This window comes from Camelina sativa, chromosome 5 (genome assembly GCF_030686135.1).
Source record: "Camelina sativa cultivar CO46 ecotype springtype chromosome 5, ASM3068613v1".
Taxonomy (NCBI): domain Eukaryota; kingdom Viridiplantae; phylum Streptophyta; class Magnoliopsida; order Brassicales; family Brassicaceae; genus Camelina; species Camelina sativa.
The window spans coordinates 13,099,346-13,123,474 of NC_141884.1; the positions used below are offsets into that span (position 1 = coordinate 13,099,346).

General features: G+C 33.3%; 3 protein-coding genes and 2 pseudogenes across 6 annotated transcripts; 4 read left to right on the plus strand and 1 right to left on the minus strand.

Annotated features, from left to right (window-relative positions):
- Nucleotides 1-3,410: 3,410 nt before the first annotated feature.
- Nucleotides 3,411-6,832, plus strand: LOC104786703 (anthranilate synthase alpha subunit 2, chloroplastic). Of its 2 annotated transcripts, XM_087450027.1 has the most exons (11): nucleotides 3,411-3,834; nucleotides 3,902-4,095; nucleotides 4,172-4,361; nucleotides 4,487-4,638; nucleotides 4,773-4,888; nucleotides 4,966-5,212; nucleotides 5,282-5,338; nucleotides 5,449-5,601; nucleotides 5,724-5,804; nucleotides 6,073-6,159; nucleotides 6,235-6,832. In XM_087450027.1, the coding sequence occupies exons 1-11, from the start codon at nucleotides 3,603-3,605 to the stop codon at nucleotides 6,601-6,603; spliced, it is 1,878 nt and encodes a 625-aa protein (XP_087306153.1). In that variant the 5' UTR covers nucleotides 3,411-3,602; the 3' UTR covers nucleotides 6,604-6,832. The 2 variants fall into 2 exon arrangements, with proteins under 2 accessions (XP_087306153.1, XP_087306152.1); XM_087450026.1 differs by having other exon boundaries at nucleotides 3,552-3,834; nucleotides 4,966-5,338.
- Nucleotides 6,833-7,132: 300 nt separating this feature from the next.
- On the plus strand, nucleotides 7,133-7,868 carry LOC104786704 (pleckstrin homology domain-containing protein 1 pseudogene; annotated as a pseudogene). The gene has a single exon (XR_015556856.1). The product of XR_015556856.1 is annotated as a pleckstrin homology domain-containing protein 1 pseudogene (transcript).
- Nucleotides 7,869-10,025: 2,157 nt separating this feature from the next.
- On the plus strand, nucleotides 10,026-11,825 carry LOC147943678 (uncharacterized). The gene has a single exon (XM_087512316.1). The coding sequence runs from the start codon at nucleotides 10,026-10,028 to the stop codon at nucleotides 11,823-11,825; it is 1,800 nt and encodes a 599-aa protein (XP_087368442.1).
- Nucleotides 11,826-15,890: 4,065 nt separating this feature from the next.
- LOC104789205 (UDP-glycosyltransferase 71D1) lies at nucleotides 15,891-17,558 on the plus strand. Its single transcript, XM_010514938.3, has one exon. The coding sequence runs from the start codon at nucleotides 16,036-16,038 to the stop codon at nucleotides 17,443-17,445; it is 1,410 nt and encodes a 469-aa protein (XP_010513240.1). The 5' UTR covers nucleotides 15,891-16,035; the 3' UTR covers nucleotides 17,446-17,558.
- Nucleotides 17,559-17,658: 100 nt separating this feature from the next.
- Nucleotides 17,659-18,253, minus strand: LOC104786705 (major pollen allergen Ole e 10 pseudogene; annotated as a pseudogene). Its single transcript, XR_015556804.1, has one exon. The product of XR_015556804.1 is annotated as a major pollen allergen Ole e 10 pseudogene (transcript).
- Nucleotides 18,254-24,129: the final 5,876 nt, after the last annotated feature.

Consider the following 24,129-nt stretch of genomic DNA (forward strand, 5'->3'; position numbering starts at 1 on the left):
TTATAAGGACAAATACTAAGCTACATGTCATGCTAAAGCTTATAAGAGGACAAGTGTGAAGTTGTATGTTGTGTTTGAAGCAATACTACTTGTTCTCACACTTGTCACCACTGTCTTCATCTCTACTATGATGGATGGTTGAGATTAAATCAGAAGACAAAACCCTTATGAGGAGTAAGGTCCTCTTCCCTCCTATAAATAGATGGTTTGCTCCATCAAAAATCATCACAAGAATAAAACAACACATAAAGAAAAGAGTTTATAGGAAAGGGGAGAGAAACCTTATTTTCCACCTAAAGATCATCTAAGAGTTTTCAAGTCTTCAAGTCATTGAAGAAGAAGAAACCATTCAAGGAAGCATCATTTCTACAATGACTGGAGGTATTACTTTAACCCTCTTTATGATTCTATTATGTGATTAATATAGATGTTTAACATGAACCCCAAGATCTTAAACATCTATATTAATCACATAATAGAATCATAAAGAGGGTTAAAGCATGCTGGTGTTGGGGAAGAGACTGAATGGTGTCGACTACTGGAGATTTAAACGTCTTGGACCATGCAGCTAACATATGATCCATCTTCACCTATAGATTCGGTGACAACAATAATGGAATAAGACAACGGTTTCTATGGATCCTAGATATATACATCGTCAGTAAGCGAACTGAGTAAAGTAGAAAGTAAAACACTAACCACTTACACTCCAGAACTGGACCTTGTGGTTCTTGATCTATTGATCCTCTAGCTTCTACTTCTAAGATTTCTAGGGCACTCCTGGAAATCAAATCAATGCGAGCAAACAGGGAGTGTCATCTTTAGTGTTATGATTTCAAGAGTAAAATTACAACATATAAAGCCCATTTCTATCTCATTCACCTTATGTAGAAACAAATTCGTAAGAGAACTCACCTGCAGACACATAGAGCCTTTCTCATGTCCCCTGATGCAGCTGATACTTTCTGGGACAATGCAAACATTATGATTATTAATTAAGAATCTAAAAAGGAAAACAAGGTTGAGAGAAAAAAAATGGCATATATCCTTCTTACTCTTGCACAAATTTCCAATGCATTTAATTGAAATGCAACATATGGAAGTGCCTGTTAAAACAGTGAAAGTAATCATTTAAGATCAACAAAGAAAGTACTATGAGTTTGGAATATATATATATATATATATATATATATAGTAAATTAAAACTTAATTTGTATGACCAGAGGAAACAGATAAAAAGATATGAACATTAATAACGTATACACCTTGAAAATGGCAAAGTTGTGAGCATAAAAAGCTCATGAAGGACGCCTCGATCTCTTGTGATCAAGTAATCCATCTCATCTGCAATTATAAGCCTGCAGACAAAGTTTGAATGAGACACAGCGCAACAAATTATATCTAGCAGGTCACCATATCACAGACCAAGAAGAAAACAAAAACCTACATCATCTTTGAGCTGGATTGTTGTTGCTTTTGGGAAAACAAGCTCTGAAGTTGTTGTAGAGGTGAACATGAGCCATTATTCAAGCAACATAATGATAAAGTTCAAAACATGAGAGCTTTTATCTGAGCTAAAAGTAAAGACTCTAACCTTAGGTATTTGTTATGGTGTTTTAATGGAAGTACTTTTTGAATGAAAGTTGAGTTTTGTATATAATAGTGTTTGAATAACTTGGTTATGAGGAAGTTCTCTGTAGTGATTAACACAATTTCTGACTAGTCTTAGCAAGTCACGAACACTTGTGAAGTTGTAATCCTTATGGGACTTGTCAGTGTTGTTCTCACTATCATGATTTCTTTTGAGATATTGGCCGAACGTGTAACCTATTTTAGACTCCCATGAGGACGACACTCCAATAATCAAGTTATTCAAACACTATTATACACAAAACACTAAAATAATAGTACATTAGAAATTGATTTTTTTTTTTTTGCCATTTTCAACAAACAAGAGATGAGCTCATGAGCTTCTAGAATATCCCTTACTAATGATAGATACTATTTTTTTTGTTTTTATGCATCACGACCTTAACCATGTCCAAATTGATGCAAATCAGCCATAATGGTGAAAAAGATAACATATTCCAAGTTCAAATCTTACATATTTATGACTTTGGAAACCTATATTTGGTTAATATCCTCTCGTAAATGTCTATGCAAGTTTTATAGGTGAAAATCTAACTTTGACATGTAATTGTTGAATTATGTTAAAAATATGTACACAAAGATAATTTGAGAAATTAAAACAACATAGTAAGTGAAAATAATTAATTGATTATTCAACATATATATATTAGTTATATTATTGTGAAAAATCTAACTTAACATCAGGAAAAATATTTATAAGCATATATTGTATTAACAAACACCATGGATAATGGATTGTGAACAATGTTTTAAAAGCAGTAAATCAATATGTTTATTAAATTATTGAAGAAAGAAAATCTAATCAATATGTTTATGACATTCAATAATTATAGTATATTAAGAACAATATTAATGTATACATGAAGGTAATTAATGTTAATCATTACATTTGAAAGAGAATCACAGAAACACAAATTTTGGGGAGATATATGTGACAACTTCTCAAAACTTAAGTTTTGTGGAATCCTTCAAAAATTATTTTAAAAATTAAAAACTCTAATTAACTATAACAACTTTATTGATGGAGACAACAATGATGATATAATTTTGATGAAATTGGAAAAAGGTCTAAACAAATTTGATGATGAAGTTTTTTTTTTTTGTGTGTTTTAGGAACAAAAAAAAACTTTAAGGTTGATATAGTGATGTAGCCATATTAAACTAGGAAACTGATTAAATCTCCACCTTAAAAGTGGTCTTTCTATCAAAATATGAGCGATTTTCGTTACTTATAATATTTCTTTTTTAAAAAATATATATATATATATATATATATCAAAATAATTTTTACAATACTAATTATATTTAACCTAAAGGTTTATTATACATATATAGTAGGTCTTTTAGTTATGATATATCTATATAAATATTTTTGAAATACATTTTAGAGAAAAAACTTTGTTTTGTAAGATATTACATAAAATGACACTCAAAGAATAAGAATTTACTTATACATGTATCCAAACAAACTTTACAATTAATTCTCTATTATCCGTATAACTAAACACAATATAATTTTAAATAAAATCTAAAATATCCAAATACAAATAATATCCCATCATTAATATTATAGATATTTTAAATATTTTGTTAAGACTGAACTTATGATTCTTCCATCATTTTTGTTTAATATTTTATTTTAGTTACATTGAATTATCATATAATACATAAAATTATTAAAATTCTAGATATTTTTTTACATTTGTTGTGATTCCAATTTTTTAATAAACAGACATGCATCTCAAGCAGTGAAGAAAAATAGTGTGTTCAACCATCCTTGACCGGGTTTTTGGCAAACAAATCGAGATATGCTTTGGTTTACAGTCTAACTCGGTCCGATCGCCGGTCTGGTCCGGTTTAGAAACATTGCTTATGTATTTTCTTCTCCCACAGTCCCACACTTCAAATTGAAACTGTTATCGGAACACTTCAAAATCAACGAGCTCACGAGGATGTCGGCCGTTTCAATCTCCGTCGTCAAATCTGACTTTTCCACCGTCGAAGCCATATCCGTTACACATCATCGGACGCCGCCGCCACAAATTTTTCCTTCGCTCCGGTTTCCACTATCGCTCAAGTCCCCGCCGGCTACTTCTCTTAACCTTGACGGTGGATCAAAACTCCTCCACGTCTCGCGTCTTCCTTGTATCAAATGCTCATCTTCTTCATATACTCCGCCGTTAGGTAAAATCTGCTATCTCCCCTCCCCTCTCCATTTCGATCGAAGTTAAAACTTCTTCTCCCCTGGCAGATTTATCGGAGGAACAGTTTATAAAATTTAAACAAGCATCGGAAAAGGGAAACTTAGTTCCTCTATACAGATGTGTATTCTCGGATCATTTGACTCCGATACTTGCTTACCGATGTTTGGTGAAAGAAGACGATAGAGATGCTCCTAGCTTCTTGTTTGAGTCCGTGGAGCCTGGTTTGCAATCCTCCAACATCGTAAGCCTTCTTATGCAATTTCTTTTGGTGGTTCAATGGAATTGAACTCACTCTTGGAGGATTTGATTTTGCTCAGGGGAGGTATAGTGTAGTTGGAGCTCAGCCCACAATAGAAATCGTGGCAAAGGGAAATGTAGTTACTGTGATGGACCATGGAGCTGGTCTTAGGACTGAGGAGGAAGTGGAAGATCCAATGATGGTTCCTCAGAAAATCATGGATGAATGGAAACCACAACGCATTGATGAATTGCCTGAAGCTTTCTGCGGTGAGTCACCAAATCTGTTATAGCTAAGTAGAGTGATGATGTTTGTTTAGCATTGCTGATTTTTTTTTGGATGGTTGATTTGATTGATACTCTCAACTCTGAAGTTTTTCTTCTTTGTTAACCAGGTGGTTGGGTTGGATACTTCTCATATGACACTGTACGTTATGTTGAGAAGAAAAAACTGCCTTTTTCAAATGCTCCAGAGGATGATAGGAGTCTTCCTGATGTTCATTTGGGCCTTTATGATGATGTGATCGTGTTTGATCATGTCGAGAAGGTATATTGTTGTTTGTTCTTAGTGTATTTGCATCTTCCTGCGGATTATGAATAGTAGAATTTATATAGTTTGTCTTGATTGTGATACCATCCTTAGTAGAGTAATTAACTCTGCTGAATTCCCGTTGAACACAGAAAGCATATGTAATCCACTGGGTGCGGATAGATAAGGATCGTTCTGTTGAAGATAATTTTACTGATGGAATGAATCGGCTGGAATCTCTAACCTCTAGAATTCAAGACCAAAAACCGTGAGTAGATCGTTTTACCAGTCTTTAGATTGTAATTTTGATTATGTTTATGCTCATGTGTTTCTTTTGAATTGCAGCCCCAAGATGCCTACTGGTTTCATAAAACTACGCACTCAGCTCTTCGGTCCTAAACTGGAGAAATCAACTATGACGAGTGAGGCATATAAGAAGGCAGTGGTGGAAGCCAAAGAACATATCTTGGCTGGGGACATCTTTCAGATAGTTCTTAGTCAGAGATTTGAAAGGCGGACGTTTGCGGACCCATTTGAGATATATAGAGCTCTTAGGATTGTAAATCCAAGTCCCTACATGGCCTATTTACAGGTATACTCCTTTGTTCCTCTTTTCCTTACATTTTTCATGAAAGTTAATATTACTTATCTGTGGTTACAGGCTAGAGGATGCATATTAGTTGCTTCAAGTCCAGAAATATTGTTACGTTCAAAAAATGTAAGTGTTACCTACTCTTAACTGACCTTTGGTTCCCTTAATCCTTGAACCCCATTGTCTTCATTAACAACTGAATGGATGGCTTAATGTGTGGATTCTTTCTACTACAGAGGAAAATTACCAATCGCCCCCTTGCTGGAACTGTCAGAAGAGGAAAGACACCTAAAGAAGATCTAATGCTGGAAAAAGAGCTCTTAAGCGATGAAAAACAATGCGCAGAGCATATTATGCTTGTTGATTTGGGAAGGAACGATGTTGGCAAGGTTCATCACTTGACCACTGCTCAACTCCTCTGTCATTTCCAGTCTCTGACTCTCTTCTTTTGGAAGCTAACAAGCAGTTTTTAAGCGGTAATCTAACTTTTTGGATATTCTCGTGAACTTAGGTTTCAAAGCCCGGTTCTGTGGACGTTGAGAAGCTCATGAATATAGAACGGTATTCACATGTCATGCACATTAGCTCCACGGTATGCTCCTATTGCAATTTTAGAAACTTTTTAGTTCTAAAGTCTTTTGCCTCAATGGATTTTTGCATAAGTTTTGTCTTCACTCTAGTAAGTTTATTAGATATCACAGTCGAATAATGAAAATTTTGAATAGAAGTGGTGTTGAAGCCTAGTTCTGTCTAGACTAGAGAACCCATGAATATGTGACTGACTTCACTTGTTATGACATGAGCTTAACAATATGCTGTCCAATATCTGTTTGTCTCACAATACATCTCCTTCTCCGCAGGTAAAAGGCGAATTACTAGATAATCTAACAAGCTGGGACGCTCTTAGAGCTGCACTTCCAGTTGGAACCGTCAGTGGAGCCCCAAAGGTTCTCTCTCTCACAAAACCCACAAACTTCTTACACGTTGTTCTTCCCCATACTCAAAAAAATCATTTGATACAGGTAAAAGCCATGGAGCTGATAGATAAACTTGAAGTAACAAGGCGTGGTCCTTACAGTGGAGGCTTTGGAGGCATTTCGTTTAACGGAGACATGGACATTGCCTTGGCTCTTAGAACAATGGTCTTCCCAACAAACACCCGTTATGACACATTATACTCTTACAAGCATCCTCAGAGACGTCGAGAGTGGATTGCTCATATCCAGGCTGGAGCTGGGGTTGTTGCAGACAGTAACCCCGATGATGAACACAGAGAGTGTGAGAATAAAGCAGCGGCTTTAGCACGAGCCATCGATCTTGCTGAGTCTTCCTTTCTTGAGTCACCTGAGGAGGTTACCACTATCACACCTCCTCACATCAACAATGTCTGAGCATAAGCATTCTTGTTTTTTACTTTTGATTTCAGTTTCACTCACTCAAACAGCTGTTTGATTTGTGAGATTGGTTCTTTTGAATATTAGAATTTAGGACTTTGTCCGAGGTTTTGAGGTCTGTCAGGACCAAAAGCTGCTAGATTTATGGTTTTTTTTTTTAACATTACAGCTTGTAGCAAATATTTACAAAATTATTTCATATGGTCGAATAAATATAGTTGGTCTACTGATTTGACTGTTATAGTAGCGACCAACCACCGCTGTTGGGAGCTAAACTACTTTAGCGATTAAAACACGATTTCAATCGGTAGCTGTGAAATTTAAGCGTTTGGGAAAATTGAAAAGTTTTTAAAATTATTTAACCGCTAAAATGTTACCGGTTTAATCTTTTACCTATTTTAGAGTTTTGGACCCCAAAACACTTCTTGCGTGACCCGAGAAAACGCAAAGAGCCAGCAAAAGCGCGACCGACTTCATTGAAAGAGCGACCAAAACGCAGCGTTTTGATAGTGGATACATACAGATACCGAACCAATCAATAATACAGATAGACAATTAAAAGCAATAAAAGGAATCGCGCGATTGGGGTCAGTTAGAGAGAGAGAGACGAACAAGTCGTGTTTGAGATTTTAGGAGAAGAAGACGAAGAAGATGGAGAGTATCTGGCGAATCGCGACGGGCCAAGATCCGAACCGTGAAGATTACGAAGGGATCGAGTTCTGGTCCAACCCGGAGCGTTCTGGTTGGCTGACGAAGCAAGGCGATTACATCAAAACCTGGCGCCGCCGTTGGTTCGTTCTCAAACGAGGGAAGCTTCTCTGGTTCAAGGATCAAGCCGCTGCTGGAATTCGCGGATCTACGCCGCGTGGTGTGATCTCCGTGGGTGATTGTCTCACCGTGAAAGGAGCTGAGGATGTTGTTAACAAGCCTTTCGCGTTTGAGCTATCTAGTGGTGGCTATACCATGTTCTTCATCGCTGATAACGAGAAGGAGAAAGAAGAGTGGATTAATTCGATTGGAAGGTCGATTGTGCAGCACTCGAGGTCTGTGACTGATTCTGAGGTCCTTGATTACGATCACAGGCGGTGATTTTTTTTGTTTTTTTTTTTAACTACTATATGTGTGATTTCGTTGTCGTCTCACTCTCTGGGTATGCCTTAGGGTTTTCCTGGGATGTAACACTCTCTTATGTCTTTTGAATTATGATGTTATTGTACCTTTTGATCGTGATGTATCTATATATGCCTGCTCAAGTTTCAAAATTGATTCTCTCTTTGTTTGTGATTTCTCTTCTTTGATCGAACTAGTGGGTTTCTCTTTATATGTGGAACGATCATGATCTCTTTGCTCAACTTTGATTGATTCAACAAGTGATTGATAAGAGTCAAAAAGTAGAAGCTTTTTTGGGGTTTCTGAAGGAGGGGTTTGGTCTCTGAAATGAGTTAGATCAGTATGGTAACATTCCCAGAACAAGAGATGCCCTTCCAGGATTCTCATTCCATTTCACTTGTGTTGGAGATGTGAGATTGATGTATTGAAATGTATTGAAATGAAGAAACAGAATTACCCTTCTGTTTATGCTGTTGGCCCCATATAAGTCAATCAAATGGCTTGATGCTCTTTTGTTCTGTCATCAGCTTTGCTTCTAATTATGTCTGTATTGGTTCCTTACATACCAAGGTGGCAAGCTGTGAGTTTCTTTGGTAGCCAATGCTGCATTTATTCTGTTTTGGATTTAATGTAGATCTCTTAGCAAGCAGACAATTTAACATCAACAGTTGGATGAAACAATTTCATTGCAAATTCTTTGATACATTGTTATGTTCTCCTGCGGATATTCAGATTTAGCTTGTAAAGTGTTTACTTTCATCCTGGAAAGGACGTGATTCTCTTGTAACTCGATGATTACAGGGTATTGTGCAAAAGGGCTCTCTAGATACGGTTTTGGAGCTGTTTAAGAAGATGGAGTCAGAGCACATTAGGGCGTATCATGCGACAATGGCTGTGGTCTTGTCTTTTTTTTTTTGACGATCATGGCTGTGGTCTTGTCTACTTGTACAAAGGTACAGAATCTAGAGTTTCTTCGTCCTATTCTATGCAATGTTTGATTTTGTGCCACTCTCCTCAGGGTTTTCATGGACTGTAACACTCTTCCCTGCTTAGTTATGCTGTTATTGTACCTTGACGTGATGTATGTAAGCCCTCCAGTTTTAGATCAAATGTCCCCACTTATATGATCTTTCTCTTTATTCGATTTACTGAGTTCCTCTTATCTTCCCTTTGGGACAATTTTGTCGTTGTTACCCTCTTGTTCGATTCATGTGAGGTTTAGGAATTTTCTTCTTGATTCTTTTGCTGGCTTTTTATTTATTTATTTACTAATTCCAAAAAGAAAAAGGATAAATTTTCCTTACAAATAGAAAAAGGTAAAAAGGAAATTATACAATTGATTAATACAATACCATAATTAAGAAAAATTATAATTCAATTAGTAATCCTAAAAGAAAAAGAATTGTAAATACTCATGTCTATATAAACAAATAATTTGGCTCATATATGCGATTCATTAAACCAACTATTTAGGTCACCAAAACAAAGAAGAAGAAGAAGAAGAAAAAACCCTAACTAAAACTCGAGAATCTGATTTTAGTTTCTTTGTGGTAGAGCAAAAAAAATGTCCAGTTGGACGCAGATCGATGCAGCGATCATGGAGCCGGCTCCAGAAATCAGAGATTTTGTCGATGGAGTGGCATATGTTGTTGCCAAAGGGGGGTCATTTCATGAGAGCAGTATGAAGGCCTATGAAGAGGGCAATCCACAATACAGCTTTTTGTGGAGCTCAGACCCTTTACACGCATATTACCAGCGAAGTCTTGCTCAACACCGATCTCAAAATCAAGATCAAGATCAAGATGGTGGAGATCAACCTGATGATCATGAGTCTGCACCTGTAGATCAACCTGATGATCATGAGTCTGAACCGGATGCACCTTTCGATCTTGGGTTTCCTCCTCCATATCTTCTTTCACCTATTTTCGAACGTCCTGACTTTGCATTCCCCCCAGAGACGAAACCCAAAGATTTGGCTATCATTAAGCTCACAGCCCTGTTTATAGCGCGGTGGGGGCCGTATTTTTGGCGGGCTTTGATTAAGAGAGTGGATAAGGACCCTCAGTTTGAGTTTCTTAGGGTAACTAGTGGTAAAATGTTATCCTTTTCCCGTGGGCTTGTTGGTATCTACCACAAAATGTTACACAGTTCTGAAAAGCCTTCTATGGTCACCGTTCTTAAGGTTTTCTTCCAGAAAGTGGAGATGTCTACGGTTACGCTGCATGCTTTTACGGGTGGTGTCGACTGTTTAGCTTTACATGGAGGATCGAGACTATTCTATTGTCATGCCACGACCTGAACGCCTTTCAATGGTTGTTGATCGACTTAAAGATGAGCAGCCTCCACTTGTATCTGATACTCCGTTCAGCGGGTATACACTTGACCGTTTTGAAACGTCGAAGGAAGCCATGGAGATTTGTATTATTAACCTCACAGCACAGTTTGTGGCACGGTATGGGCCGTATTTTTGTCGTGCCTTGAAGAAGGCAGTGGATAAGAAGCCTCAGTTTTTGTTTATGAATCCAACTGATATCGACTATAGTTTTTATAGTGGTCGTGTTAATGCGTATTCCAAAGTATTCATGCGTTTGACGAGGCTGGGTGAGAGGAGGAGGAATTATACTACGGCGGCAACGGTTCTTGAGGTTTTTTTCCAACGTCTTCAATTGGAGAAGCTGGAGGAGGGAGACGAAATGGCTATGATTGATTTGCATGCTTTTTTGAGTGGTTTTGACTGTCTTGCTGACATGGAGGAGGATGAAGAGTATGAGTATTCTCGTAGCTCACTTACTCATCTAGTACTAGAACGACTTCGGCTTTGTAATGCTCAGCGTCGACTTGGATCCCAGCTTACTGAGAATCAAGGTGGAGTTGAGGATATTCATGAGTGTGACGTCGTGCAACCAGTTCTTGATCATCCTATATGGGATCCGCCTCTAAGACGTACCAATCTTGTAATATGTGGACCCCTTATAAAAGAGCTTACACTCAAGGAGATTGTTATTATTAAGCTCACAGCGCAGTTTGCGGCACGGTATGGGCCTTATTTTTGTCGGGATTTGATGAAGACAGTGGACAAGAACCCTCAGTTTAAGTTCATGCTTCCACAAGATACGAATTTTGATTTTTATAATGGGCTTGCTGGTGCGTACGCCACTGTATTAAGGCGGTCCAAAAAGCTTAGGAATAGTGATGCTCCTACGGGGACCGTTCTTGATGGTTTTTTCCACCATCTTCAACTGGAGTTGTTGGAGGAGGGAGTGGAGATGGCTATTGATGATTTGCATGCTTTTGTGGGTGGTGTTGACTGTTTTGCCTACATGGAGAATGAAGAGTATTCTTCTAAATTCCCACCACCTGAACCCCTTTCAGTGAGAATGAACCGACTAACACAAATGCAGCCTCCACTGGGATCTCGGGTTACTGGATACCTTGCTGATCAGAACCAAGATGGAGCGCAGGATATTCCAGCTACTCATAAGTGTGTATGTGGTGCACAACTCGGCCTTGGGCCTCCCCCTCCTTTCAGGGATCTGGCATTTGGATTCCTTGAAATGGATACCCCACTCAAGGAGCTTGGTGTTATTAAGTTCACAGCGCAGTTTGTGGCACGGTATGGGTACCATTTTTTACTGGCGTTGATTAAGAGAGAGCGTAAGAACCCTTACTTTGAGTTTTTGAAGCCAACTGGTAGCAGTTCATATATTTGGTTCCATATGCTTTTGAGGGCGTATTCCAGAGTATTGAGAACTTCTGATCTGGTGAGTGATGCATCTATAGCGGAGACCTTTATTGATGTTTTTTTGCAAGTTCTTCAATTGGAGAAGCTAGAGGAAGGAGATGAAAAAGCTGTGATTGATTTGCATGCATTTGTGGGTGGTGTTGACTGTTTTGGTCACATGGAAGACGAAAAGTATACTGCTTACTTGCCACCACCTGAACACTTTTCAGTGATGATGAACCGACTAACACAAATGCAGCCTAGACATCGACGGCCTTGTGATCAGCTTGCACCGCCTTCAACGGGGATGATGCAACCTGCACCGCCTATGCCTGGAATGTCTCCTCGTGTACATGAGGAACCAGAGCCAAAGAGACAAAAGCTTTGACGAGTCAACAACACATGTTCCAGAAGACTACTTGTTATTTTTGTCTCTTTTTTTTTTGTTTTACGTGTGAATACATTTTTACTTTCCAATTGGTCTTAACTGTATATTTACAATGGAGAATCTTCAGTAGTTAGTGCGACCGTATTCTAATTGTTTTTTCCCTCTGGTTTTGACCTTGCGATTTGAGTAACTAAAACACCAAATTCTGAAGTTCAGAATCTGAACCATGTCACTGATCGTTAAACTTTTCTTATTTAGTGATTAATTAAGTTATAATGAAGGTAAAGTAATGAGAGAAAGACTATGAAGGGAAAATGTTGTTGTCAGTTCAATATTGATATGAAAATTCACGAGCCCTTTACTTTTTAGTTCGGGTTCTATGCTAGAAAAGCTGCTAAAATTTGTCTCATGAGATATGACGGTGACATTCCAAGCTCTTTTGGAGAAGTGCTTTCACTTCCAGTAGTTGGTCCTAAGACTGCTCATTTCTTGTAAAACTGGCCATATTACTCAGTTTTGTGAAAGAGTTGCATGTTTGAGTCAAAGGTTTCTTGTGATGTCCTGCGATGGGTTTTGCATGTAGTATGGAACGATTTCGGAAGGGATATGTGTAGAACAGAAACGAAACAGGTGCTTCTAAAATATCATGCTTATATATATATTCTCTATGAGATTGGTTCATCTTCGCAGTTGTTAAAAATGTTGCTTCTTATTTTCATTGTAGCTTCTCTATTAGTGGGTGATTCTGTATTAGCATTCTAAATTTTCTTTAATTTACTTTTATGGGTGATTTGATTTTGTTGTTTCACGTATTGTAAAATATTATATTACAAACTCCATATATAATTATTAACTTTGAAAACTCAAACTTGATAATGTGTTTCTTTTAAATTTGAAGTATAACCTTATTAGTTATATTCTGATTCTATAATAGACAGAAAAAAATTAAAAAACAAAAAGAAAAATGTTACTCTTTTAGAATGTTTTTTCCTTTGTGGATGATGCATTTTTAATTGAGAATTTGTTAGAAATGTTTTTTTTTATTAAATTAATTTTACGATTAATTTGATTTTTTCGCAGATAGTAAATTTGTTAAATTATAAATTTTTGTGTATATGAGGAATCTAATCAAGTGTAATAATCTATATAATAATAACAATCTGAAAAAATGCCAACAACAGTTGCGACTTTTCGTCGTACCTTTTCGTTATATATATATTTTATTTTATTTTGACAGAAAATTTTAGCAGTTGCATCTTTCTAAAAAGTTGCATCTGTTAAATGTAGAGTTGTGTCTCTTACAAACAGTTGTGTCTATTGAAATGTTCACATCTATAGAAATTTATATATAAATAACTTCTCATCACTGTATTCAAATATATATATTTTTTTTATATTTTTGACAGAAATCTTCAACGGTTGCGTCTCTCTAAAAAGTTACGTCTGTTAAATGTAGAGTTCTGTCTCTTACAAACAATTGTGTCTATTCAAATGTTTACATCTTTATAAATTTATATATAAGTGACTTCTCATCATTGTATTCAAAATTTCTTTATTTTATATTTTTGACAGAAATTTTTTACAGTTGCGTATCTCTAAAAAGTTGCGTCTGTTGAATATAGAGTTATGTCTTTTACAAACAGTTGTGTCTATTCAAATGTCTATATATAATAACTTCTCATCATTGTATTCAAATATAATAATAACAATCTGAAAAAATGCCAACAACAGTTGCGATTTTTCGCCATACCTTTTCGTAAAATATATATTACAGAAAATTTCAACGGTTGCATCTCTCTAAAAAGTTGCGTCTATTAAAAGTAGAGTTGTGTCTCTTACAAACAGTTGTGTCTATTCAAATGTTCACATCTTTATAAAATTATATATAAGTGACTTCTCATCATTGTATTCAAATTTTCTTTATTTTATATTTTTGACAGAAATTTTTTACAGTTGCGTCTCTCTATAAATTTTTGTCTATTGAATATATAATTGTGTCTTTTACTAACAGTTGTGTCTATTGAAATGTTCACATCTATAGAAATCTATATATAAATAACTTCTCATTATTGTATTCAAAATTTCTTTATATTTGTATTAGTTAAAAGAGAATTTGTTAGAAATGACGTCTCATCACTGTGGGAAATTTATTGCAGTTTGATATATTTTGTTAATCGTTGTAATATTTAATTATATTCAGTCTCTAGGTATACAACCATCTATTCATCGAGGATTATCATTCTATTGGTATGAATCCAAACTGAAATTTTTGTTTTTAGCTGTTAAAAAATATGGTTCAAGTTGGTTTTTTCAGAAAATGAGAGCTTATTGGCTCTTACATGTTTGTTTATTTTTTTTGTCACAAGTATATATATATATATATATATATATATTTGTCTACTCCATGCTTTTTTATTAGAAAACTAGTGTATTATTGAAAACAATATGAATTTCTATCTTTCTATTTTCTTAAAAAAATATCTGATTATGAAATATCAAGGTAAAAATAAAAATAAAATATCACAGCTGGTTCTATTATATTTTCTACAGTTGGGAATATTCAGTTTATTGGGAGATGGAAAACTGGTGGTGAACAGAAAGATTGATTGTTGAGATGATTGTCCAATAAACTATCTTGACGACAAAGATTTATCTACAACTTCATATAGATTAAGGGAATTTGTATATTTAGTTCTAGTCATAATACACTCAAATTAAAATTTTAACAACAAAAGATATTGAATATGAAATATTATAAAAGTTTGAAAAGGTTTTGGATTCTGACTGCCAAAAAAAAGAGGATTAACTATGTATATATAATCTATTATAATTGGCAAAATGTTTAATGACTATAGGTTGTTTTTTCATCTATAAAACGATAGTTGTTTGTATTACATATACATTTACAATACTGCCTTTATGAATATAGATGTATTATTTTTTATATGAATATATAACTGAGTTTTGATTCAAATAAATAAAATATGTGATAATTTTCTAAATATGTGATAATTTTCTGTTTAGTTATATTCAAATTTGAGAGGATTGGTAATTTTCTTACTGATTGACTGAATATTAATATTTATATTCATTTTTTATGAAGTAAAAATTCATTTGGAAATAGAAATATGTTTGAGTTATGCTAAAAAGGATTAAATTAATTAGTAGAAAAGAATTTAAAAAAATCATTATGTCAATTTATGAATGGTCCTCAATTAATATTTTTAATATTTGTAATTTGTTTTATGATTATTAAAGAAATTTATAGTATCTTATACAATGTATTCATAATTTTATCATTTAAAAAAAAAAATTAAAAATATAATCATTTACATATCATATTTGACAACAAAAGAATAAGTTGTAACGGTTCATAAAATATACAAAATTATGACTGTAAGATTAAGAAGAGAAGACATGACTGTAGATTGCATTTATTCATTTTTCAGTAATTAAAAAATATTTTAAGAAAATTACGACAAAAAGACATATATAAAATGTTACATTGAAAAGACGCGAACGAAAGGTTAAGACGAATAAAAGCGAATGAAATAACACGACTGCAATGATATCTCATGGCAGTTAATCGTAAAAAATTATTTAATTTGATGTGGGTAGTATTGATAATTATTTATTTAATCATATGTGAAGGTAAGATTATTTTTTAAAGAATATTTTTCAATAAAGATATAAAGAATGTTTCAAAAATTTGTATGTTTTTGAAATTTTTATTAAATAGTTTAGGAATACCAATACTTTAATAAATAAATTTAATTAAAGAATTTTTGTAATAAATATTTTACTAAAATAATTTTTTTCCGCGATATCGTTGGGGTTCCATACCTAGTAATAATAATAACAACCACATATATAACTTGTAGTTTGAGATCTGGAGAGTATTGAATGGACTGAGATTATGAGGATAGGATAATGATATGTGATCAAGTCAGGGGAGTTGTTTGGAAATAACCCAAACTTTCAGAGGACCGACCAATCAGAAATGCGAGAAGTAGCTTTCTTTGGTCATCCATTATTAAATTTTCATCTCCAGCTTGCCAATGGCCACCTCAACGTTAGGTAGGAAGGAGCAACACATCAGTAATCATCACGTGTCACAAAAGTCAAAATTATTAATTCTCTTCTTCTTTGGACTTTAATATGTAGATTGGAGGAGGAAAGATCAAAAAGCTATCTGTTCTTTTGTTAAGATATGAGGAATGCAGAGCTCATCTTCATCCCAACACCTACCATTGGTCATCTTGTTCCGTTTCTTGAATTCGCTAGGCGTCTCATTGAGCAGGATGCTAGGATCCGTATAACCATCCTCTTGATGAAGCTGCAAGGTCAGTCTCATATGGACTCTTATGTTAAGTCAATTGCCTCCTCTCTTCCGTTTGTTAGATTCATTGATGTCCCTGAATTAGAGGAGAAACCTACACTTGGTACTACACAGTCTGTGGAAGCTTATGTGTACGATATTATTGAGAGAAATATCCCTCTCGTGAGAAACATAGTCATGGATATCTTAACTTCTCTTGCATTGGATGGAGTTAACGTCAATGGAATAGTTGCTGACTTGTTCTGTCTCCCCATGATTGACGTTGCTAAAGATGCAAGTCTCCCCTTTCATGTGTTCTTGACTACAAATTCTGGATTCCTAGCTATGATGAAGTATCTAGCAGATCGACATTGTAAAGATACCTCGCTTTTTGTTAAGGATTCTGGAGAAATGTTGTCAATTCCTGGCTTTGTAAACCCTGTTCCAGCTAAAGTTCTGCCTTCAGCTCTGTTTCTTGAAGATGGTTATGACGCTTACGTGAAGCTGGCCATATTGTTTACCAAGGCTAAGGGAGTTCTAGTGAATAGCTCCTTTGATATTGAGCCTTGCTCTGTGAGTCACTTTCATCATGAGCAGAACTACCCTTCTGTTTATGCTGTTGGCCCTATATTTAACCGGAAGGCCCATCCTCATCCGGATCAGGACCTAGCCCGTCGTGATGAGTTGATGAAATGGCTTGATGATCAGCCCGAGGCATCGGTTGTATTCCTTTGTTTTGGGAGTATGGGAAAGTTGAGAGGTCCTCTAGTGAAGGAAATAGCACATGGACTTGAGCTATGTCAGTACAGGTTCCTCTGGTCACTACGCACAGAAGAGGTGACAAACGTTGAACTTTTGTTGCCTGAGGGATTTCTTGACCGTGTCGCTGGCAGGGGAATGATATGCGGTTGGTCACCTCAGGTGGAGATATTGGCCCATAAGGCAGTGGGAGGTTTTGTGTCTCATTGTGGATGGAACTCAATAGTAGAGAGTTTATGGTTTGGTGTTCCAATAGTGACATGGCCAATGTATGCAGAGCAACAGCTTAACGCGTTTCTTATGGTGAAGGAACTGAACCTCGCAGTGGATATGAGGCTTGATTACAGGGCACATAGCGATGAACTAGTCAGTGCAAACGAGATCGAGACAGCGGTTCGTTGTGTAATGAACAAGGATAATAATGTTGTGAGGAAGAGAGTGATGGATATCTCGAAGATGGCACGGGAAGCTACGATGAACGGTGGATCTTCGTATTTGGCTATTGAGAAATTCATACAGGACGTGATAGGAACAAAGCCTTAGCCTTTTCTTATTCATAAGCTATATAACCTTGTTATTTTACACTCAAACTTGGTTCTTGAATCAGCTGCGGATGAATCTTGTTTTTATTGTTGAATTGATCTTCTTTTATTGTTTTTACTCATCTTCTGACCAAAGTAAGGCCAGGGACACTCGCCTTTGGAAAATTTGGTGTTTGTATGATATACGTGCGTCTTTAACGATCATTGAGTCATGCGCATCGAGTAAGAAATATGACAAAATTATTTTTATAAAACGTTTTATTGCAATATCTTCTAGAACAACATAGCTAGGAAAGGAAGACTTTATCAATGAAGAAAAAGAAACAGCAAACGAAATCTGGAGTTTGTGGAACTTAACATATATGTAAGAAGAAGGACATTAGAACTGCCGAATTATTCATCCTTCATGTACTTCCCGGATCACCTATTTATAGATACACTGATTGTAACTAGGGTCCGTGGAAGTAAGCATGCCGCTATTTGGGAAAAAGAACAAACATGCTTCGTTGGTTCGGCCATGGCTTTGGTAATAATCGTTCATCAAATATGATGCATGACTTATTGTAGTATTGGGCTTAAAACATGCTCCACTCGGTAGGATTGGTCTACAATCAATCCCATTACTACACGCAAAATTGATGTTATCTTCTAGCTGATCATCCTTGGCCGTCTGCTTTGACACACACCACTGTTTTGAGCTTGCCACGGGAAGGTGGTTGATCATGATGGATGATAGGAGGATTGCCATGAGCGACAACAACTGCGAAATGTTTGCCATCTCAAATAAATCTATAAGCTGTTTGGTATAGTGAAGTGATGATTTCTTATGTGGTTTATATATTTATACCAGAGCAATGTACGAAAGAAAAGGAAATAATGAATATGTGAAATAAAAGACTTTGCTGTACATAATAAATGAGGAAGATTTGTAGAATAGTAACGTAGGAAGAAAAAACAGAGAAGATGAGAAAATGAGGTATATTTATACATAAATAAGGAAGATTTGTAGGAGATGTCGTCTGTCTACCAAATCTTTCCGTTACATATATTTAGGTATACTCTAGAAATTCGAACGTTATTCAAAGAGTTCTATATTTTAGATACGTATCTGAGTATCGTAAATTAGAAAAAAAAAAGATTTTGGTTAAATAAAATTTTCCTTTTACATATATGAATACTCTAATCAGTTCACTTCAAATCTGTATTAACATTTTTGAAGTACATTTTGTGTTATGCACTTTAAGTTTTGCTTATTTAAATTTTTATTTACAACATTAACCCCTAAAAAAATTCCATAAATAACATTGCAGAGAAACTCAAATACTAAACTTTCTTAAATCGACCAACATTTGTTACATTTATTGCCATAAAATCTTAACAATATCTATACATTCCGATTTTTTCAAAAATAGCTATACCCATTAAAGTTTTAATCCCATAAAATCACCAAAACTATCTTTAGAGATTTTGTTTGTATAGATTTTCTATAGAAATTTTTTGCTTTACATATTTTGATTGTACAATGTAGATTTAGTCATCTAAATTACTTGATTTGAGGTACTTAGGGGTTGATTCCTCAGATTTTTCACATTATAAATTTATAATAAATAAAACTAAATAATTATCCCCTGGTGTTTCTATAAATTGAAGTACATTTGGTGTCCTTTAAGTTATACTTATTTACAAAATTAATCCTTAAAAAATTGCACATACAAACATAATCAATTAGATTCATAAAATGTCTCTACAAATTTGGTTTATAATTTTCCAAAACAATTTATATATTAAGAAATTTTATTACACTTAATAACATATGCCAAAAATATCTATACAATATTTTCTTCTTTTAAAAACTATAATATTCAGTAATAACTATATTGTTTCATATGAACAATTAAAACTTTAATGGTTATTAATATGCTGATAAAAATGCAAAAATAATTATTTCACGGGTTAAATCTAATAAATTGGAGTATTTATAATATAAACTAGGTAACAACCCGCATTATATGCGGGATAAATTGATTCAAATAAAATTATTATTTGGAATATAAGGTATCAGAATAATAATTTTACTCATAATTTTTTTGTTTTATTCAAATTTACATTTAATTATTTTGTATAAAAATATGATTCACTCGTGAAATGTGGAAAATAATTTAAAACATGGTGGAAATTTTAGTTATGGTAATCTGTCTTTTTGAGTTTTTTTTTTGTGTTTTCAAAAGTCAAATTCATATAGTTTTCATTTGATATTTCACATTATTATCTACATCGATGTGCCATTAAATAGATAAGACAATGTTTTAAAACTAATCAGTTAAAACTAATCTTAATTTTAAAAATACCATGAGAAAAATGTATAAAAATGGTAAATAATTATTAAAAAGTGTAATAGTGGTAAAAATTTGTCTGGGATTTCAAAAAATTCAATACTATGTTAAGATCGTTGAATCATCATTTATTATTAAATTATTAAAAAGTCAATATATTATTATTATGAATATTGTGGTAGTTATTTTTGGATAAAATTTTAAATATATTTGAATAGTTATTAAAAAATTTTAATAGGAGAAAGATTTGTGTTTTTCAAAACTTTAAATTGGTGAATAGATTTAAATTATTTACGAAATGTTATTTATTTTTAAGATTATTATGATAATTAATTTTTAATAGATACTCCCTTTGTTTCATAGAGTGTCATTTTAGAATTTTATTTTTGTTTTAGAAAGAGTGTCATTTTACATTTCCAATGCACTATTTAATATTTTCAATGCATCTTTTACATTAGATTTTTTAGTTTTACCCTTAATCTATGACTAGATTAACCTATTAAACATTTATTAAATAAGGGCATATATATAATTTAATATTTTCTTAATTTGTGTGAAATGTGTTAAAATGACACTCATTGTGAAATAGAGGGAGTACTTGAATAGTCATCAAATTTTTCTAAATCGGAGAATAAATTTTGCATCTCAAAAAGCTAAATAGATGAAGAAGCTTTTTAATAGTTTATGAAATGTAATTTACTTTAATAATTAAATATGTTATGAAAATAATAATTAAATAATTAACTATATATTTTTTCTTTTTTAGTTGATGAAGTCTTTCATTTTAAAAACTAATATAAAGAAACATTACCTTATATATTCTAACGACACATTTATGTAAATAATAATAAAATAAAGATTTTCTTATATATTTTAATGGGCATATTATTTATGTTATTAATTTGTTTACTAATAATTAAAATTAAAACGAACAATTAATTCATTAAATAATTTTACCAAAAATAATCAATTAGTAATTTGTGGTAAAATTTTCACCTAATGTTTTGTGGCAGTCTTTGGCAAAATTACCACACTAAATTCATGGCTGCTTTGTGACTAATTACCACAAAAGCTGTTTGTGTGTCATTTGTGGCAATTTTACCAGAAATCAATTTCTAACACTTTCATGACAATTTACCAGAAAAGTAATGTGACAATTCGTTGCAAAATTTGCCAGAACGTGTGCCTGGTAAACTGGTGGTAAATTAACCAGAACCTATTGTCTGACATTTCATGACAAATTACCACAAAAATATTGTGGCACTTCGTGGCAAAATTGCCAGATCTGGTTCTTGGTTAACTCGTGACAAATTTGCCACAAAATAACATTGTGACATTTCGTGGTAAAATTGCCAGATATTGCCACGGTTTATTTTTTGTAACGACCCTATAGCCACACTATTTATTTTTGGCAATCTCTGGTAAATGTTCATATTGCCACAAAATCAAAGCATTTGCCAGAAAATTTTCTGTTGCATTAGACTCATTTTCTTGTAGTGATTTAATAAATCAAAAAACTTATTTTTGTAAATATGTTTATCTTAAGATGCTTAACTATAAATAAATCTCCAACAAATCGCTCTGGCGACGACACATCAACATTTTCAACAAAATGCTTCTCTATTAATATATAGGGGATTAATACGCAGTATATAGCATAATAACTTTTATGGATATAATTTTTCACGGATTAAATCTAAATAACTTTAAACTTACAGATTAAATTTAAAAAAACTAAAAATTTTAAAATATAATAATGTAAGAATAATTCATTCACAGGTTAAATCTAAAAAGCAGTAAAAACTTCTATTTTTATAACCATAATAAATTCGATATGGTACAAATGTAACATTAGTATAAATAAAACGAAATAATTGTCGCATATCTGCGGTATACAACTGATCAAATTTTATAATTAACAATTAAAATACAATTATACAATCTTAAACACTAAACAAAAGAAACAAAATTAACAAACAAATATAATTTTTTAATATTTAATATTTTTTTTTGTAAAAATATTGTCTCGCGGTGTACCGCGGGTTAAAATCTAGTAGTTATATATAAAGTGAGTATTTGTATAATTATAAATCTCCTTTTACATAGATGGATATATTTTAATAAATTCAAATGAGATTCATCGTTGGAAATAAATATATGATATTCATCAAAATTTCCTTTTAAAATTTGTTCTCTGATTGAATAAAATTAAAAAAGGAAGGATAATATAATTCTTATATAATAGATGGATAATATAATTTTTTCAACGGGACTATAAATCACTAACCGTTACAGTTGCAATTAAACCTACCAATTGGTCATTTTTCACCACTATGGTTTTAGGCAAAAGGACATGGACATTTTTATACATGAATTTTTCTTACAAGATGAAGTTATGTTTTCAATCTTCCTAGTGCCAACTTCATTGTTGTTTGTGACTCTTATAGTTCAAATGGCAATAAATATATAATCGAAACAACCAAAGCATTTAGGGTGGAAGAAGTCTTAGAGATTGATTTTGGAAAAGTGAAACACAAAATAGGAAAGGTGTGAGACCCATTTGGTTTTATCAGGGTGGTACTCACTACAAGTATTTGGGGTATTTATAGCATCCGATAAAACCAGTTGTGCTTTGGTAAGAATACTATTTGTCTCACATTTTTAGTTTTTTTTATCATTTATTCATTATTCATTTGTTAAATCTAGTGTCACTTACCTCCTCACATTCCACCTTTATGTTCAAAAACCTTAGACCGGACTTAACAATGGTGCTCTTAACATTAGCATGTTGGTGATTGTGAGAAGCACCGAACTCCGCTTGCAGGACGTGGTTGATGTAGTGTGTTATCTCTATTGATGTAGTCTTTTATACAATTTTGTATTAGTATTTTCATCTTTTATATGTACAGATTTAGTATTTTCTTACAAAAATCATTGATTGTAAAGAAATTTCGAGCTGGAATTTAAAGACAATGAAAAAAAATAGCAGCCTACTATGTAGGTCAGTATTACCTTTCCATAAGTTTTATCACTTACTTACCATTTGTTTGGTTGATGTTGGTTTTGAGTGGGTTTTTTCTTGTATTGATTTATGTTACTCTTCCTCTATACATCTGACTTTTTTTTTCTTTTATATTCTTCAGTGCAATTAACGACTAGTGATAGAGACAAAATATTCGTTCATAGGTTCATAAATATTTTATTAGTAAAATAATTATTGAAAAAAGAAAAAAAAATACCATCACAAATGATCATATGAAAAATATACCCTACATTCACTCTTTTGAAATTTGAAGAAAAAAGTTTATCATGGTTTCATTTGTCACAATATACTCTTGTTAATTTCTTTGAAACAAAAGATTAAGAACAACTTTATATTCAATTAAAAAGTAGAAAAAAATTCATTGTCATGAAAAAAAAGTAATTTACAAAAAAGCTATATCTCACTCCTTCGAACCTTTTCTAACATGTCTTTCAACCACGATCCTGCACTTTCACTTTAACAAAAAATTGTGCATATTAAAAGTAAGAGGAAATATTAGTATATGTAGAATAAAGATTTGGAAGTTAGGATATATGAACATTACAACTCCACTGAGCCAGCAGCGAAGGCCTCACTTACTACCAAAATAACCAGCCAACTCTCCATTTACTTGAACTGAAAATGATGCGTTTGTGATGCAAGTTTATATCCAAAGGACATACTGCTTAAGAAAATTCATTGCTCGCAATGTGTTGAGTAAGAAACTCCACTGTACAAAATCAAAGGCTTTGGAAATGTTGATTTTCAGTGAAAAAAAAAAAGAGAAATTGTGTCTTCGTGGTAGTCTTTGATTATTTTTTGTAGCAAGGAGGAGATTTTCCATTAACATCTGTTTTTAGCGAAGATGGATTGGTTTGGCGAGATAAACTTTGACAAGATGATCTTGAGCCGGTTCGCTAGAATCTTAGAAATTACTTTATAAAGAGTGTTGCAACATAATAGGTGTATAGTAGAGCTATGATATTAGAATTTACTCCCTTTCGTAGAAATCCAGTTAAAAAAAAAAAGATTGGATAGCTACCATTAAATCATCTCCTATAATCGTCTCAAGACTCCTTGTAAAACTCCACACTGAAATCATCTATGGTATATGAATACTCTAAAGAAATTAAATAAATCTTCCGTAAAGGCATAAACATATATGAATACTCTAATAAATTAAATTCAAAGAGTTATAAATATATATATATATATATATATCTACGGTATTTTAAAATTTAAATTATTTTTTTCCTTTACATTTATTAATTCTTCAGATTAATCTTCTTTTGGTTTGGGTAGAACCTCGATGAATTGAATCGAGGTGTCC

What these genes read in the sequence shown, in the direction of transcription:
- LOC104786703 (XM_087450026.1), top strand. Translation starts at nt 3,603, where the DNA reads ATGTCGGCCGTTTCAATCTCCGTCGTCAAATCTGACTTTTCCACCGTC. An exon ending in ATTGCCTGAAGCTTTCTGCG is followed by an intron (nt 4,362 to 4,486) that starts GTGAGTCACCAA and finishes TTTGTTAACCAG; the next exon opens with GTGGTTGGGTTGGATACTTC. An exon ending in TCATGCACATTAGCTCCACG is followed by an intron (nt 5,805 to 6,072) that starts GTATGCTCCTAT and finishes CCTTCTCCGCAG; the next exon opens with GTAAAAGGCGAATTACTAGA.
- LOC147943678 (XM_087512316.1), top strand. Translation starts at nt 10,026, where the DNA reads ATGGTTGTTGATCGACTTAAAGATGAGCAGCCTCCACTTGTATCTGAT.
- LOC104789205 (XM_010514938.3), top strand. Translation starts at nt 16,036, where the DNA reads ATGAGGAATGCAGAGCTCATCTTCATCCCAACACCTACCATTGGTCAT.